Source organism: Denticeps clupeoides, chromosome 7, assembly GCF_900700375.1.
Source record: "Denticeps clupeoides chromosome 7, fDenClu1.1, whole genome shotgun sequence".
NCBI classification, from domain to species: Eukaryota; Metazoa; Chordata; class Actinopteri; order Clupeiformes; family Denticipitidae; genus Denticeps; species Denticeps clupeoides.
Window position 1 is genome coordinate 17,639,048 of NC_041713.1, and position 19,052 is coordinate 17,658,099.

General features: G+C 45.5%; 2 protein-coding genes across 2 annotated transcripts; both read left to right on the forward strand.

Annotated features, from left to right (window-relative positions):
• The first annotated feature begins 853 nt into the window (after positions 1-853).
• LOC114793840 (angiopoietin-related protein 2) lies at positions 854-5,544 on the forward strand. The gene is given in 6 exon segments (XM_074933634.1): positions 854-1,342; positions 2,192-2,354; positions 2,429-2,584; positions 4,265-4,458; positions 4,859-5,129; positions 5,216-5,544. Coding segments are annotated over 6 exon segments (1,458 nt in total). The 3' UTR covers positions 5,401-5,544.
• A 5,158-nt stretch (positions 5,545-10,702) lies between these two features.
• LOC114794450 (titin-like) lies at positions 10,703-18,130 on the forward strand. Its single transcript, XM_028987004.1, has 8 exons — positions 10,703-10,862; positions 11,616-11,723; positions 13,366-13,671; positions 15,349-15,672; positions 16,061-16,312; positions 16,836-17,162; positions 17,315-17,575; positions 17,787-18,130. Exons 1-8 carry the CDS (start codon positions 10,814-10,816, stop codon positions 17,945-17,947), a joined length of 1,788 nt encoding a protein of 595 aa, XP_028842837.1. The 5' UTR covers positions 10,703-10,813; the 3' UTR covers positions 17,948-18,130.
• Positions 18,131-19,052: the final 922 nt, after the last annotated feature.

A 19,052-nucleotide genomic window follows, 5' to 3' on the forward strand; every position in this document is an offset into this window, starting at 1 on the left:
TTACATTAAAGCATATACAAGAACTGCTAATATTATGTTTTTGACTTAAATATTTTTGGCCCAGTTGAACTTTTACATCAGTAAAAAGTCTGTATTTGATTTAACATGTTTTTAAAAAAAACTCTATTCCAGTGACACTTTTGAGTCCTTTTATTGGTGTGACCATCTAAATTCAGTAAAGTAAATTAGCTTTGTGTAAATTGTATTGACTCTGCTTTGCCCTCTAATTAACCAGGCCGCTAGTGCAGTTTAACTTCACAGTGTCAGGAAGGAGCATCTGGTGCCCAGAGTCCAGATGGGGTTCATGTTGTAGCTGGAAATGGCTGTTAATGATGGAATATTTACATGTAGAGAGATCCTTCATCAGCAACATTAATAACGTTGGTTTCAGCTGAATCCTGCGTTCCCTATTCAATATTTATTACTTTAAAAGCATCACTGATTATTAGAAAACCTTAGTAAGTACAGCTGATTATAGGAACTGACCGAATCTGATGCATCTGCAAATGGCATAATTGATTTTCTATTTATTATGAAACATTTTCTATTCAAACTCTTTTTAAACACAAGTGTGTGCATAGATGGTATAATTCGGCTGAAAATGACACGCATCCTTTAAAAAAGTATAATAATTGTATATGCATTTACTGAACAAAATAGTGATTGACTTTCTTTTCACAGATAAAACAAGTGAACAATGTAACCACGTCATTCATAATGACATGAGCCATGAAATCTTATTTCTTATTTCTGTTGTTTACCTTAGAGAAATATTCCACAGATACTATGTCTGTTTATTCTAAAGTATATTTTTCGATATCTTTAGCGGAACTTTTAGAGGGAGAGAAAACGTATGGAATCCTGCTGTCACCTTCACTTCCTGTTCCTGTTGCTGGTCTCCGCTGTGGCCTGGTGCCATGCGGGTGGCTGCTCTGATGGATCTCCCGCTGACAAGTGTCTGAAAGATGGCGCTCAGAAAAGCCCCTCCCGCCAACCAGAGGCCAAGCCGGGCCGCTGCGCCTACACGTTCATCGTCCCTCAGCAGAAGCTGAAGGGGGCGCTTTGTGTCAGCGTGGAGTCCACATCGGCCAACCGCTCAGAGGTGATGCAGCTGCGGCTGGAGCTGGGCCGCCAGCAGCAGCAGCTGGAGGACCTGCGCGTGCGGCTGGAGCGGGAGGGCGCCGTGGCCGGCGAGGTGCGGGCGCTGCGGAAGGAGAGTGGCACCATGAACGCTCGCATCACCCAGCTGTACGCCCAGCTGCTGGAGGAGGTGATACACAAAAAGGACCAGGCGCTGGAGCAGCGGCGGGTGGAGAACCTGCTGCTCAACGCCACTTCCCAGGTAAACTGGGTCCCCTGTGACATGCCACGATGCTGGGCCGTTGGTTCACTCTCCAAGCATCTTCCTCATGATTATGTTCTAAATTCCGAGGCTCGCAATGAAAAGGCCAACCCCAATAAACATTGGTGGGTGAAGTACACAGGCTGTGTATTACAATTAAAGTAAAGGTACATTTTTTACACCAGTATGAGTAAAAGTCCTCCCTTTAAAAAAAAAAAAATTCAAAAGTGTTTGCCTTGGAATGTACTTAAGTCCCAAAAGTAAAAGTTCAGTGATTTATTACGGTTTTATTAAGGTGGACTTGCTGGTGTATTTTGGATCTTTGTTATGCTGCAGAACTGTTTCAGCTTGAGTTCATGAACAGACATTCTCCCTCAGGATTGTCTCCCTCAGGATTACTTACTTTCTTATTTGTTCCTCAGTGTGATGTCTATCTTATGAGGACCTTTTGGTCTACATGACTTTGTCAGGCACGTCTTATTTAAGTGATTTCTTGTTTGAGAACAGGTGTGGCAGTTATCAGTTATTTTCTGATAATCTGAAACATTTAAATGTGACTAACATCGAAGAAAGTTACATTTTATAAAAAGTAAAAGGAACCAGGGCTTAACCCACTGCACCAACGTGGACTAATTTCTTCAAAGTTATACACAAAGACAGTCAAGCTGCATGCAGTTAAAAACATTGTACTAGTTTAGATATTAGTCACTAGACACAATAATGTTTTACCAGTATTTTTAACAGGAATTGTTGGATGTGCAACGTACTATAAGTCATTGATTTTGCTGTTGAACTGCACTTTTGGTCCACAAAAGGTAGCAAAATCTGGTCTGCCCTTCAATCCCACAGGTGCTCCAGATGACCAGCAGCTACAGAGAGCTGGAGAAGAAGTATGAAGCACTTACTTCTATGATGAGCAACCAAAGTGAACTCATTTCACGTTTGGAAAAACAGTGTCACCTCTGTGACAAAGATCAGCCTGTTAAGGTAGTGAAATAAAAATGTCGACCATGTTTGTGCATTTATATAGAAGCAAAAAAAGGAAAGAAAAAAGACTCAATGTGTTTTCTGATTTCTAGACTCGAGGATCACGATATGACACCAACGTATCAAAAGACATAGGAAATGACATCCAAAGAGATCAGAGTGCCCCTCTGCCTCCGACTCCCAGTGCCCAGGACCCGTCCCCTGTCCCTCCTACTGACCCCCCCTTTATCGGCTACCCGATCACTAAGACCCCAGGTAAAACCTGTACTCATTAAGACATTTCACCAGATGGTTAACGTCTGTGCTGAGACCCCGAGTGAGTGTGAACATGTGACTCCAGAGCCTCTGCATGAAACTGTATCAGTGACTTTGACTTCTGATGGACCCCAGAAGCCCCACTGTGTCGTTGGCCTTTTCTGTGAGTTTTATCTCTCTAGGAATGCCTAAACAATGCACAAGCCAAACCAGACGGTGCCATTAACCTACAGGCATCCAGATAAGGGTGCATGTGCATACACACAACACACGTAGGGCATGTACGCAGAAGAGGTAAATGACCAACTTGCTTAAAGCACCACAGTGGAGTCCAGGATCACACCCTGGAGCCCTAGAAACACATTGGCGTCATAGTTACGTAACATAGTTACGTAAAAAATGCAGAACATTTTAATAGCAAGCGAGGCGATAGAGACGTTCTCAGCTCAACACTTGATGTGCGGTATGTGTTATGTGACACTGCACATACGTCTTGTGGGAAGTAAGCGTAAGAGCAGTGACCAAGTGATAAGTGTGTTTACTGTGTGTGACCTCCCTGCATTCCAGTGCTCGGCGCCTTATCGAGTGTGTCTCTCTCCCCACACGCCCGTGTTCATTAGGAGTGTCAGCGCCCACCACAGGCTCCACCACGGGCAATTCCCGGTCTATGTGATACGGAAATGTCAGTGGGGGGTTCTGGTTTGTATGGATCAGAGACTTTGCAATATATGGTTGCAAATTAGATTTGCTAAAAAAGGTAACAGACAAATAGTTTAAGAAAGATTTTAAGAAAATTTCACACATGAACTTCCAAGCCTAGGTTGCGTGGAAGAGAACAATGTGTTAAAAAAAAACAACTGAACCGCAACGAGTATAGTGCCCTCTGCTGAGTGGTTGCAGTACAGGTTTTAGCTCTGCCCATCTCCATGTGTTTCAATGATAAAAGCATATCTAATGTAAGGCTGATTGGGGGTGGGCTTTCACAAGAAATTACTTTTTAAAATGTAATATTATAAGAAGATATGGTTTGTTAATGAACTATTTCACCGGCATACTGGGCTGGGGCTCAGCAGTGTACCTGACAGTAATTCTCAGGCCACTATTTTCAAACTTGTGCCAAGCACAGCACTAAGCATGGGGTTTGTTGCTAACGTAAGGACATTGCGCTCATCTGTTTTACTATTGGAAAGAAAGTTTAGCCTCACCTAATACTGGTGCTAAATGATGAATGGTGAAATAATTAGCAATGATGTTCTGAATCAGGTGTGTCAGCCTCAACAAAAAGTTCTTCATTCTACACATTATGCAGAAATTGTTTCCCAACCTCATTTGTTTGGTAAAACTGAAAGTGTGCTTTTGTCATGTGTGCATTTATATACAGGTTAACAGTTTAGATATATTTATTCTGTATTGTTAAAATACAAAAAGGGGTGGTAGTAGCCTAGTGGGTAACACACTCGCCTATGAACCAGAAGACCCGGGTTCGAATCCCGCTTACTACCATTGTGTCCCTGAGCAAGACACTTAACCCTACATTGCTCCAGGGAGACTGTCCCTGTAACTACTGATTGTAAGTCGCTCTGGATAAGGGCGTCTGATAAATGCTGTAAATGTAAATGTAAATGCTGTAAATGAAAAAAAGAATTTGTGGGATGCCCGACATATGTTCTCTGCTCACAGGGCCCTGGCGGGACTGCCAGCACCTACTGGATTCAGGGGAGAGCACCAGCGGAATCTACTTACTGCGACCGCAGAACACCAACCGCCTGCTGCAGGCCTGGTGTGAGCACAGCCGGGCAGATGGGGGCTGGACCGTCATCCAGAGGAGGCTGGATGGCTCCGTCAACTTTTTCAGGACGTGGGAGCAGTACAAGGTGTGTTCACCAGGCTGTATTTTAAACAAGTGAAAGTGAAGTGATTGTCATTGTGATACACTGCACATCACATGGTGCACAGAGTGAAATGTGTCCTCTGCATTTAACCCATCACCCTTATTAAGCAGTGGGCATCCATGACTGGCACCGGGGAGCAGTGTGTGGGGACGGTACTTTGCTCAGTGGCACCTCAGTGGCACCTTGGCAGATTGGGATTCGAACCCGATCCGCAACCTTCTGATTACGGGGCCGCTTCCTTAACCGCTAGGCAACCACTGCCTATTTTAAATCTGAACATGCTTCACATAAGACTTAAAGGAGCATGTTTTAATGCCTATTACTTTTAATGAACTTTTCCATGGGCCCTTTGTGGCGCATCCTTATTTTCCCTTCTGTTCAGCAAGGCTTTGGGAACCTGGATGGCGAGTACTGGCTCGGCCTGGAGCATCTTTACTGGCTGACGGCACAGGCCAGCTACAAGCTGAGGGTGGCCATGGAGGACTGGCAGGGTCGACAGGTGTTTGCAGAGTATGACAGTTTTCACCTGGAGCCAGAAAGTGACTGGTACCGCCTGCGTCTGGGCAGCTACCGTGGCGATGCTGGTGATTCCCTCTCGTGGCACAACAACAAAGCTTTCACCACATTGGACCGGGACAGGGATGCTTATTCTGGTAACACATAACAAATTCCTGTCAAGAGTCAAATCAGCTGTTGGAGGAAAATGTTACTTAAGCAGCTGCTGTCCTTCTCACCACAGGTAACTGTGCTCACTACCAGAAGGGAGGCTGGTGGTACCATATGTGTGCCCATTCTAACCTGAACGGGGTGTGGTACCGAGGGGGTCACTACCGGAGTCGCTATCAGGATGGGGTCTACTGGGCAGAGTTTCATGGGGGCTCCTACTCCCTGAAGAAAGTCATCATGATGATCAAGCCAACTTAACCAGAACCGGCCCTTTTTGGTTTATGTAGGTTAAAGACCAACAGAGTTACTGTGACTGCCGAGGACAACTTGAACATTATAATGCTCAGATTGCAACAATCTCAATAAAACTGGTATTACATACCTTAATGTTGCTCTGATATGACCACCTCAAGTGCGAACATTAGCACATCTTCTGGTGATGCTGAAAATGCAGATCAGCTGTTATTCAGCAAAATAGGTAGTATGTTCTAATGGATTTTTTTTTTATATTTATATTCAGTCATGTTTCAGGATTTACTGAAATTAACTTTTGTCCATACAATTATGTTTATGCTCATATGAATTTAAAAAGTCCATCATATCTCATAGAAGTATGTATACAAACAAATGTTCTTCTGAGATTAATCACAACAACCCCAAGACCAAAGCACTTGAATGGTATGTTACATGAATTCCTTTCAGTACATTCAGTCCCATCACCACGGCAAAATGTCTAAGAATTGTTTTGGATGACATTTCTGTTGATTTATTCTGTTTATACGTTATTTGCAGTTCAGCAGTCTTCTGGGGTAAATGGATTCATCCACATACACATGCAATAGTCAACGTGACACCATGACTACCAGACACCAGTCAGCTTTCCTTCATTGTTTTATGCTGAGAAATGTATCTTGTCAACTTGTTAACTTGTCAGGACCTGACTGTATCTTGTATTTTGTTTTTAAATGGCCTGGTTGTGCTCATTGTGGATGATAACTACTAACAAGGCCTTGTAATTGTCACGACTACGGACTTACGGGGGAAGGAAGCGCAGAGGTCTGACATACTGGGAAGGGGGTTTTATTAACAAACAAAGAAATACAAATAAAGACTGGCGCGGTGGCCGAAAACGATTTAAACTTAAATAAAGAACATAAACAAACCCGTAGGCGTGTGGCGATTGCCAGAACTCAAAACACATAACACTAAACAAGGTCAAGTTCGTGCATAGAGTTCACGAAAATGCCAGCGACCCCGAACGGGCGGAAACTTCCGGCATTTATGGGGCGTCAGGATTAAAGTCAGGTGTGGAGGCCAGCTGCAGGCAATCCTGACAGAGCCCCCCCTCCAAGGGCTACGTCCTCGGAGCCCCAACAGTACCATCAGTGGAGGCGGCGGGGCGGACGGCGGCAACCACAGGGCTCCTGCCCTGCTGTATCCTCCCCTTGGAGGACCCGGTCCCTCGGGCTGGCTCCCCGGCGTGGTCAGGCGTGGCGGCCCCGGTCCCTCGGCCTGGCTCCCCGGCGTGGTCCCGCATGGCGGCCCCGGACCCTCGGCCTGGCTCCCCGGCGTGGTCCCGCATGACGGCCCCGGACTCCCGTACCTGCACACAATAATCAGGGCCGATCCATCTGGGTACGTGTGGGCCCTGTCTCCACATGTCCCCTCTGACACATCTTGTGTCACCCCCTGCACCGCGCAGGGAGATTGTCCCAGAGCCTCCGGCGACTGTTCCAGGCACCCCAGGCTGGTGCCTTCTGGGACTATGCAGCCCCTCTCGCTGCCCGGCCCTGGTGCCAAGGGGGGGGCATTGCCAGACCATCCGGCTAGCCCCTTCTGCGTCCGTTGGGACAAGCAGGCCCTCTTCCTGCCTGTCCCAGCTGGGTCCTCATGCCTACCCGGGGGCTCTATGGCGCTCCACCCCTCTGGAGGCAGACGCAGGCCCATGCCTGCCCCGCCCTCCTCACTGGCTACCGGAGGACCCAGCTCCATCGCTTCCCCACCTCCCCTCCCCTCAGGAGGAGTCCCCAACCCGAACTGCACCCCCCCAAAAAATTCTTTGGGGGAGCACCCCCCCCGGCTGGACTTAGGGGTACCTTGGGGCTTGTCCACCTCGCCTTGGACCAGCACATTCGGGTCAGGAACCTCCTCCCTGGGGTTTGGCTCCGCGGCTGGGTCGCCATCTGGTGGACACAAAGAGGGGAAGTGGGGGCGACATACGGACACATATGCCACACAGACACACACAGACAGAGACAGACAGAAGAGAGGGTCGTCTGGCTCCCTCTCTGGGCTCTCCGGGACCTCCTCAGGGGGCACAGCCAGGATCTCGGGAGGAGCGACCTTCTCGTCGCCCACCAGTGCTGGGTCTTCTTGCCCCGGATCCTGACTGGCACTGGATGTGGTGGAGGGGCAGAGTTCGATCCCTGGCTCAGGCCGATCAAACTCCGCCCTCAGTCTCTGTTGGAAGTCCCGAAAACTCCTGTCTGTCTCTCCCTGCTGCCAGAGGGTTGTGCTCCAGCCCCATGCTGATCCAGTCAGACACGTGAGGATGGTAGTGATCTCGTCTGTGTCTGCTGCCCCACTGAAGGGTCCCGGGACAATTGGGCGGTCCCACACGGGGCTGGGCACGTCGCTGGATATGGTGGTAGGTGTGTGGTGTGGAGGGGGGTGGACGTCTTCTCCAGCAGGTGTGGACGCTGGTGCTGCGCTGCCATTTTGCTGGGGAACGTCCGGGCAGAGGGAAGGCGGGTCGGCGACTGGAGCAGGAATGGAGGATTCCCTGCGAGGCAGTCCCGGCAGCGCAGTTGCTGGCTGGCGACCTCCCGTCGCCCTCTTCCACCAGCTTTCCTCACACTGCTGGGAGGGACGTGGGTCTCCACGGACCTCGTGACGCTCCTGGATGGGCGCGATGGGCGGAGCCATCCCGGCACCGACTGCCCAAATGGCGTCATCCTGGTCGTCGTCCGTGTCAACCTCGTACCCCCGGAAGTCACATGGGTCATCACGGACGCCGCGATGATCTCGGACGCGCACGCTGGGCGGAGCCATCCCGGCACAGACCGCCCACCGAAAATCCACGTCATCATCGCTTTCGTCATCCGTGTCCTCCCACCGGTGACTCCAAGGGTCGTCCACCCTGCGGACATCCTGGACCCATGGCGCGATAAGCTCCCATGGGCAGTACTCTGGCCATTCGGGCTGGAGGCTGCCCACCTCCTCGCTGGAGGAACGCCGCCGTTGTTGTTGCCGCTTCTCACCCCCCTGGAAGTGACGTGGGTCCCCACGGACCTTGCGACGATCGCAGACTGGCGCGATGGGCGGAGCCCAACTCTCGTCTCCCGTGCTCTCGTCGTCGTCCGTGTCGTCCACGGGGAGCCTTGCCAGCAGAGCGCAGAGTTCTTGGCTCGACATGGCGAAGATCGTGGGGGTCGCATCTTCTGCGCTCGCTGCCCACGTCACTTCCTCGCTGCTGCCGACGCCAACGTCCTCGCTCCGCCCACTCACCCGCCGACGTTGTCGCTTCCGGGTTTCGCGGAGTTTCCCGGGGGTGACGTCATCACGCGGCGCCGCGTACCACGGCTTCTCGGGGAGAAAACGCTCCACCAGAACGGGCGGCGCGTCTCTCCCCTGCCGTCCGCGTTCGCCGCGCCGGGCTGCGTCCTTCGCGGCGTTTCTTCTCCTCTGCTTTCCACCTCTGCGCTTTTGGGTGGGTCGCTGGCATTCTGTCACGACTACGGACTTACGGGGGAAGGAAGCGCAGAGGTCTGACATACTGGGAAGGGGGTTTTATTAACAAACAAAGAAATACAAATAAAGACTGGCGCGGTGGCCGAAAACGATTTAAACTTAAATAAAGAACATAAACAAACCCGTAGGCGTGTGGCGATTGCCAGAACTCAAAACACATAACACTAAACAAGGTCAAGTTCGTGCATAGAGTTCACGAAAATGCCAGCGACCCCGAACGGGCGGAAACTTCCGGCATTTATGGGGCGTCAGGATTAAAGTCAGGTGTGGAGGCCAGCTGCAGGCAATCCTGACAGTAATAAAGTGTTATCTTTATTGTATCTTGCTGCATTGTGTTGCCTGATCGCAACTGCCAGTGACTTTCTAGCTGCCTTAGCAGGCACAATAACACATTACCAAATTTCTAAATATTTCTAAAGGTGCTACTGATATGAAATTCTCCCAATTCTCCTATTCCTCAGATGTCTGTAACAACCCATCCAATCCACACATGCAGAGAAAATGTCCATGCATTACACGCAATAAAATGGAATGACACAGACATGGGAAGTCTCATACACCAGAGCTCTTCTACACCAGAGAGCTCTCGCAAATTTATTGCTTCCACACATTCTGATGGCACTGGTTACAGAAGAAGTTCTAAACAACCGAAGGTTCCATTGGGCAATACTGGGTGTACAATCCGGAAGTGGAAAAGACATTGTTTCACCATAAACCAGCCACAACCAAGTGCTCCTTCCAAGATTTCATAGTAGTGAGAAGAGTGAGATTAGTAGTGAAAGGAGAGAGTAGTGAGAAGAATTATCAGAAGTGTTGTCCAAGCACCAAGGACCACTTGTGGAGATCTTCAGTGTTTCAAAGGAAACAATAAGTAATTCACTCAACCACCCGGACCTATCTGTACACTCAATCACCAGGCAAGAGTGCTGAAGAAGAAGCATGCTGAAGAGTGTTTAAAGTTTGCTGAACAAAGTTTAGACAAGCCTGCGAAATAGTGGGAGAATGTAGTCGGGTCAGATGAGACCAAATTTGAACTCTTTCGATGCCATAATACACAACCCGATTGGATGAAAAATGGATCTGCATGTCACCCCCCAAAAAACATTGCAATAGTGAAGTTTGGAGGTTATAACATCATGTTATTGGGCATTTTTCCCAGCATACAGCAATGTCATGCTTCAAACTATTGAAGGAGGTACGAATGCAACAATATACAATAAGAGACGTTCTTGAAAAAATGGTCTGCCATCTATAAGGGTGATGAACATGAAATGACAAAGACACAGAGGAAACTCTCAATAGCTTTCAGAGAGAGAGAACAGCCCAGTTTATCACATGACCTGAATCACATGACCTGAATCCTACAGAAAATCTATGGACAGAACTATAGAACTAAAGCTCATAGATTATAGAATCGACCTATGGAACATTTAAGATCTGAAGACTGTTTGTGTGGAAGAAATGGGCCTAAATCACACCTGAGCAATGCTTGCTCAGGAGGCATCTTCAAACTGTCATCACCAACAAAGGTTTTTGTACAGAGATTTCAGTACATTTCAGGTAGCATGTTCAATACTTTTTCCTTGTGTCATTCCATTTTATTACATACAACTTAATTTTGACATCTATTGTTTGATATCCTTGCATGTGTGGACTGCATTGGTTGTTCCGACTTCTGGTGAGAAACTTTGGTTTGTAGCATGGTTAAAATTACATTTTCTTCGAAAAACAGTGACGTGTTCAGCATTTGTTGTAGATGCTTTAGTGTGGTTTCCTGTTAAACTGTTACTTCCTCTTTTTCCACAAAGGTGCATGCGCAGATCTCTCAACCACCAGCAAACTTCAAAACTTCTCTGAGCCCTGATGAGGACTATATGAAGCTAAAGCACACATTTCTACCATCTGGAGTGGCCTCATCATCATGAAGATTCCTCTGTGGGCATCCGGCCTGTTTTTACTCTTGCATAGCTGTGAGTTTTTCTTTATCGCTTTTTTACTTTCATTTTGTTCCATGTGCCATTTACAAAGGTGATGAAAGGTTTTACAACTAGATCTGATACACTGATAGGAGATTTGATACGCCACAAGGATGGATGAGCCTAAATTTAAACCTTAAAATTTTAAATGAACTTTAAATTTTACTGAAATGTAAGAATTTACATGTACATGTGTACATGATGCACATTATCTAAGGCATATTTTACATTTTAAGTAAAGACATCTTTCTTTAAAGATATGATTCTTTCATGAACAATCCGCAAGTGTGCCAATAAGTACACATCCATGATGGTGAAACCTCTGACTGCAGCATGAGAGACAAAAAAAAAATCTATGTAGGTACACAGGATGTTAAAGGTGGGGTGTCAAAAGTGTCTCCTGTGGACATTTTTGTATTTGAGCTATCTGTGTGCTTCCATGAAATGCCACTATTAAGATAGAATCACTTTAGATTTGTTCAGAAATCTTTTTGAAAGAGTCAATTTCCCTGTAATAAAGGAAAACATGAATTTCTCATTGTGCAAATTCAACCTTTACAATGTGTAGGAATTACAGCCTAATTCAGATTTTTTACATTTTGTATATTCATAATGATTACCAGGAAATTTTCGGAAAACTATATCTGATACTGGATATTGCTAAACCATTTTCTCTGTCGCACATTCTGGTTGATAGAAACAGACTACGGTACATATATTACATTTTTTTCCTACATTCACTCATAGGGTGCAGTAGGGCAGAGACAGATATGGCAGAGACAACGACAAACCACAATGTGGCTGACACAACAATCGCTGGGGAATCTAATCCACCATTTGAGAACTATAATTACGGTATGTATGGTATCTATATGATTAAAGGTTAAGGCCTATATTTTAATATTTTACACTTCTGGTGGCCAAGAAGAAATATAATAAAGTGGACGTCACAACTTTCTGTTGGGAGTATTGTTCTGGTCCCTGTGGCCCAACAGGTGCCGCGGTGTCGTGTTTTGTCAGCCGTAACAGGCTTCCCCATGTGTTACCATTTCCAAATGACCTGCATATATAAGCCTGTTACACTCTTTCCTTGTCGCTCATCTGTGTTTCATGGCCCTACATGTGATCCTCCTGTTAAACTAAAAAGCTGGCTGAGGTATTAAGGAATCCAAAAAATCTTTCCTTTTTCGTTTATTTTAAGATCTGCAAGGTGCTTTATAAAAGACAGGCCAGATCTATTCCCCATCTGATCTTCACCATGGGGGCAGTGGTGGCCTAGCGGTTAAGGAAGCGGCCCCGTAAATCAGAAGGTTGCTGAATCCCGATCTGCAAACGTCCCACTGAGCAAGGCACCGACCCGACACACTGCTCCCCGGGCGCCTGTCATGGCTGCCCATTGCTCACCAATGGTGATGGTTAAAAGCAGAGGACACATTTTGTTGTGTCCCCATTTGCTGTGCTGCAGTGTTTCAATCTGTGTTTCAATCAATGTTTCAAGTGCAGTGACAATCACTTCACTTTCACCACACTTGTCTTTTTACATATGCATTAGCATCAAGAAGAAATTGCAGTTTATCACTCTGAACTCATTGCAATTCATGGCTGATTGAAGATGAGACGGGCTGCCATATTTTGGACCATCTGGAGTGGTTTTATGGTGACTGCAGAGGCTCCAGCCAGGAGAGAGTTACAATAGTCGAGTTTGGAGATGACCATTGCCTGGACGAGGAGCTGCGTAGCCTGTTGTGAAAGAAAAGGCCGAATCCTGCGAATGTTGTAGAGAGTGAACCTGCAGGATCTGGTTTGTCTTTGTCTTTTGACTTTGGTTTGTCATCAATACAAACTCCAAGGCTTTTTGCAGACGTTGTGGGTGTTAACAGTAGCGAGCCAAGTACCAGACTCAATTTACTGAACCCTTCAAAACACTTTTGTAACAATGACTTTGTGTCACGTCTGCGGGGTGACAGGGGAATGAAGCGCAGAGATGGGACATCGCGCAAAAGGGGTTAAATAACAACAAAGGGCCAAAATAAAAACAATCCCGCAGTCGTGTGGCGTTTGCCGGGAACTGAAATCATACATAAAGTAAATAACAGCGTCCACTGGAATGTCGCAGCCCCGATCTGGAGGCCTCATTCCGGTTTTATGGGTGTCCCAATCCATTAAACCCAACTGGTGCCAGGTGCAATGGATCAGGGCTCCCTAATCTGGAAATATATCTGCATTATATTAAGATAATATTAGGAGGTCCACTCCTCTGTAAACACAAAAAGGTGAAGTGTATTGGGAACAAATCTGCACCAGTCGCATTAAAGTAAAATTGTTTTCTTTATTGCAGAATATGCCTTTTTTCCATCCAGCTGTGCAATTGCTCTCCATATTTAACTGTTGCCAAAAAATCCCCACCCACATTTGAGACATGGCATCACACTCAACAGTTCGAGCCACTTTCACACCTCAGAAAAAGGTTATATGACAGTGTATGTTCTTTCAACAGCGATTACGGACAATGTCTCCATCATTATCGCTCCAATGGAAGCAGTGGCTGAAGGCAAAGACCACACCTTACGCTGTTACGTTCAGAACCCGTCTCCGGCCAAATCCCTCACATTAAAGTGGTACAGAGGAGTAACGGAGTTGAAGAACGAAACCTTCGACAGGCCTTCGCTGAATGTATCCTTGGACCTTGTGATCACTCCCAGGACAGCTGACAGTGGTGAACACTACCAGTGTAAGGCAGAGATATATCTAGGATCAGGTCGCTATGAGGAGCACACAGTAACCCTCTCACTCGTCGTGTACAGTAAGTTTGTAACAGTTTGAAATATTGTATTCAGCCTACAGAAAGAAGTGTACATACACTCATCCTGAACATGAATGTCATGGTAATTTAGGGCTTTCAGAGTTTTCTTTGACCTGTTCTTTTCTGTGGTGGAATTATTGTACAGCATTTTTTTTAATTAATCATTGGTTTGAATTCACTCCCCCAAGTGTACCTGTCACAGCATGGAACAGTGCTTTCGCGAGACCGTGTGGGCCACATAGATGGGCAGCTCTCCAACGGCGGATGACACGAAGGAGAGTGCTGGCGGGAAATCCAGTGACAGGCGGTTAATTGGCAATGTTGAGGGCAAACAAGAGCAGGCTGGGATAATCCAAAAGAGAAGTCAAGGTCGTGGGGGTCGATGGGAAGCTTGGTCAATCTGAAAATGCTTGCAGCCTTGGGCCCACGACTTGGTAACGGAGCCACTGGATGTTTCTCCCCGTGGGTCAGTGGCCGTGCCATATGAACATAAAACGTTCAAGTGAAGGTTATTGGCCTGTCCATTTGGACAGCTATGAATTTTTCATCAAGCTCGAAGGTCTCAGCCAGAAGTATAGGTATAATATTGAAAATGTTTTGATTGATAGAAATATTTCAATTAATGGTAATTTCTTTTGTTATTTGTATTGTGATTCCTGATCTCTCTAGAAAGAGTCTTTATATATGAATGCAATGTCTTCCTTTGCCTTCTCTCGTTATGGGTCGCCACTGCAGATCAGCCATTCTGATTGTCTAAGTAGTTTGACAAAAGTTTTATGCTGTATAAAAAAGCAAAATGATATTCCACCTTCATGTGTCTTCTCAGTGGCTGGGTTATCTCATTGAGACCAATCTGGTTAGAAAGCTTGAATTAAAAAAAGGCAAAAGTGTGCACTAATTCACTTAAAAGATGTTTGTACAATCAATCCACAAGTACAGTTCAAGGAATAAACTGAAAGCCCCAAATGTCTGTCTACAACCGTGCAACAGAACGTTAGCTTTCTACTAAAACGTTTATTGTAATTGTTGCTGCTCAGTATGTCGCTGTTGAGATGGTATGAAAAAGATGTTCTTTTGAAGACATAGACACGAATGTCAGAGTGGTTCATCACTAGTCATCACACGTGTTTAATTTCCCTTTTTTTTTTTTAAACAACAAGATTGACAATCTTGTGTGGCGAGTCTATCACATGTCTCTACTGCACAGGCTCTGATTTAAAAATGGACAGCATGCCAGAGGAATGTTGATTTCAATGAAACCATGGCATTTGTTTTTTTTTTTAAACAGTCTATGGTATGAACAGTGTAGAGAGATGCACAAGGAGGTTTTTATCCCCATCCACCACCACATTTATAAAATCTGTCCCCAACCTGCCCCCTCGTTCAACAAATCAGGATGAGTCGTAATACCTACATTAATGATAATTATATTATTTCCAACATTTGAGAAAAAATATAATTATAATCTATTGATTGTAATAATATTGATAATATATTGTGATAGTAACATATAAATCTAAAACTAAAACATTCACTCAAAAACGTTTAGGGTCACTTTTCTGTTCATTGATTAAGTGAATTAACTTCTCCATTCAAAAGTGCATTTAATCTGGAACTAGACTTAATGAGAAAGTGACCCTTCATGCTATGTAATCTCACAACCTTTTTTTTCCACAGAGATCCCTGACAGTGTTTCCATCACACCTGTTAACCATACTGGAGTAATGTTTGAGGGTAAAGAGTACCGACTCCAGTGTGACATTAGGGACATTGCTCCTGCTCAATATGTCACTGTGAGATGGTATGAAAAAGATGCCCTTTTGAAGACATACACGTTTAACGAGACTGAAATCAGGCCGGTGAATTTGTCCTCGACACTCGTCATCTCCCCGAAAGAGGCTGATTATGGAATCCAGTACCGGTGTGAAGCAGAGCTCAACCTGGGCCGGCTGGGACCACATCCTCCTCCTAAGGTGTCATCAGACAACTTCACTGTGATCTGTGAGTGTCCCATTATACTCTACTATACTGAATTTGGGGCTGTGTGGTGGTTGGCGACGTGGCCTCACACATCCTGGCTTGTGTGTACAGGATTTGCGTGCTCTTCCTACGGGTTCTCTGGCGTCCTCATGCTGTCCAAAGACATCTCTCTGCTTTTTAACGCAATGACTATATTATCTGAAGGTTTTGAGATGCACTAGTTACCAAAATGCTGAAAGAGATCTTCATGACTCTCATCCTAAAACCATAGGATAAAACTGACCAGAGGACATTGTTTGTAACAATATTTGTACTCAGAGACCAAATCATGTGACACCATTTGAGTTCAGCTATTCGAAATCATGCTGAAACGAGCTGAACATTCAGTTTCGGTCTTGCTGTACCATAGGTGGCTGCCCAGTGGAGATCCAACCTCCCACTGTGGTAGTAGAATTTGGAAAACCTGCTGCGGCGAACTGCACGGCGTTGGTTCCTATTTACGGGATTGGCTGGGAATCATCTCACGGATCTGTGGGTCTTAAGGAGCGTGTTCCGAATCTTCTCTGGAATGTGACGGAGATGCGACTGTGGGATCTTCAGCCCATGTGCTTCATCAATGCCCTGGAACAGTGTTCAAAGCTGCTAAATGTTGTTGTGTACAGTAAGTTCTTTTCCTTGTTTTACTACATCCACTGAAAATTACCTAGAGGGGGCAGTAGTGGCCTAGCGGCAAACCAAATCCTGAACCGCCACGGTGTCTGTCACGTGTCTGGGTCGGTGAGAGAAGGAAGTGCAGAGGTGGGACATCAGGGGGACAAAAATGGATTTGTTAAGAACACAAACATGGCATGAGGGCTAAAAAAGAACAGAAAAGGGGAGAGCGACAGCTGACCCGTAGGAGAGAAACCATACACACAAACACAAGGTACGGCTATGTCCGCGTTAATGCAGCAGCCCTGTCCTGCTGCCATCTCTTTCCTTTCACAGGGCCCAAATTACGGGTTGCCTGATCAGCGTCTAAACGCCATCAGGGCCCTGTTGTCAGGCTGACTGACAGCCTGAGGTGCCACACACTGCTCCCCGGGCGCCTTTCATGGCTGCCCACTGCTCACCCACTGTGTCACCGTGTGCTGTGCTGCAGTGTTTCACAATGACAAAAACAATTCTGAAATCCCAATCTACAGAGATCCCTGACAACGTTTCCATCACACCTGTTAACCATACTGGAGGAATGGTTGAGGGTAGAGAGTACCATCTCCAGTGTGACATTACAGGCATTGCTCCGGTTCAGAATGTCACTGTGAGGTGGTACAAAGGAGAGACTTCTTTGAAGAACGACACATTCAATGACAGCAGCAGGACACCCGTGAACACCTCCTCCACAGTCACCATCTCCCCAACAAGGGCTGACGACATGGCCAAGTACCGCTGTGAAGCAGAGCTCAACCTGGGACTACAGGGACCTCGTCCTGCTCCTAAAGTGGTTTCAGATTTCATCATCACTTTGCTCAGTGAGTTTCTCCTTGTTCTCGACTAAACTGAGATGTTCAGTGTTCAGCAATGGAGCAAGTAACACTGCTTTTGTGTCATTTAGTGTCATTATCCTGGCAATATTTATTGATTTATGAGTGAATATGCTCTTGATGTGCCTCTTGCTCTTCAGCTGCCCCAGTGTTCCTTGAGCAGAATGTCACGTTGCATGCAGACAGGGGAAAAACCATAACTCTGGAATGTAGGGTCAATGGGAGCACTCCTCTACAACTGCAGTGGCAATTCAAAGGGAACCAGATAGGAAACGCCACAAGGGGGCGACACAGCAATCTATCAATCGAAGCTTTGAGCCAGGACAAGGCTGGGGAATATACCTGTGTCGCCACAAACACCTATGGCCGAGCTCGCAGGACATACACACTGCTGATATCAGGTATTTGCTGATCTCCCTGGGGTGCAGATGTTGAGAAAAGATTTTGCCCCAGAGAGGTTCACAACAAAACTCACTGATTGGAACTACATGTTGATGAGGGGAATTTGGGGAGCCTTATTCCAGGATGACCATTGGCCCAATTTTGTCTTATATTTGTGCTGTACTTATATATCAAATTTAATCGCTGACTCCCTTTTCTTTCTCTTTGCAGATCCCCAAATGAATTGGATTGTTCTTGCACTTTGTGTAGTGTTTGTTAGTTTAATTGTCTCAGTAATACTGGTTTTTTTTTATAAATATCGAAAGGGCAGAATTGGATATTATGAGATATTCTCCGATATTCAATTACAACGTAATGAGGTGAGATCCTGAAGACAGTAAAAAAAAGTAAACACATTACACCAGCTTTGGCTTCACTACACTGGTTGCCAGTACATTTTAGAGTGCAGTTTAAAATTTTAACCATACAATACTGATCGCCATATGAAGCAGAATATTCCTATGGAATCAGTTACCACCTGAAATTCATGATCTCTGCTTAAATCTATAACCTTCCCTGACTATTAAAGTTGTTGTCTTTTGTATGTATTGTATTTGGTGTATACGTTTGAATCTTCATTTCATGTTTTTTGTACTGCACTTTGGTGCCGTGAATGTACTTTAAAAAATAAACTTGACTTCACTTGACTTAAAATAAGCCAATTGGAGACATTTTCTTCCTGGTTTGACCCTAAATTATCACTATAAATTATATGTTGGACATGCTACCTGTATAAGTGGTGTATGTTTTTGGCTTGCCATTGCTGAGACCTGCACTCTGAGGATTCAGTGGTCTGAGAATTCAGTGGTGGTAGGTCAATGGGCCTCTAAATTGGCATCTGACTGACCAGAGAACCATCACAGCTCTCACTACTGCTACCTTCTATGATCCAAATTTGCCACCCTGGGCCCCGCCTCCTGCTTACCACAGACTTTGGCTCCTGTGCATGAGAGCGGGTGGGATTACAATTTGTATTTTTTTCTGACTTATGTTTTGTGTAAAGTTGTAATTCATGTAAATGTTTTCCCTAGTTTTGAGGAGGCCACGTTTGTCTGTGTACCCTACAGTGGGCTGGAGTCCTGCAGCCATGACCCTTAATAGATTTAAGTAGTCATGTTGTGTGTGAGGAACATTGGGGAACCATCCTTTGGCAAAAAAAAAAAACAAAAAACATTTTAATTATATATGAGATGAAAAGAAAGTGTCATAACTAACTAGTTTGCAAGGTCAGTAGGTTGCGCTTACTGACAAGTTCTACAGTTTATATACTGTATAGCATATTATTTCTGTTATTTCATAAGATATATTTCAGTTTTGTTCATGTAAAAAATACATTATAAATGTCATTAAAAAAAGAGATTTATTTTCGTATAATGCACTTGACATATTTTTGTTTTCAGTAGTGGATTCCATTATCTGTAAGCTCAAGTCAAGAGT

Coding starts and splice junctions, on each gene's coding strand:
- LOC114794450 (XM_028987004.1), top strand. CDS start 10,814: ATGAAGATTCCTCTGTGGGCATCCGGCCTGTTTTTACTCTTGCATAGC. Junction 11,724..13,365: donor ATTTGAGAACTATAATTACG/GTATGTATGGTA, acceptor TTCTTTCAACAG/CGATTACGGACAATGTCTCC. Junction 16,313..16,835: donor GCTAAATGTTGTTGTGTACA/GTAAGTTCTTTT, acceptor CCCAATCTACAG/AGATCCCTGACAACGTTTCC.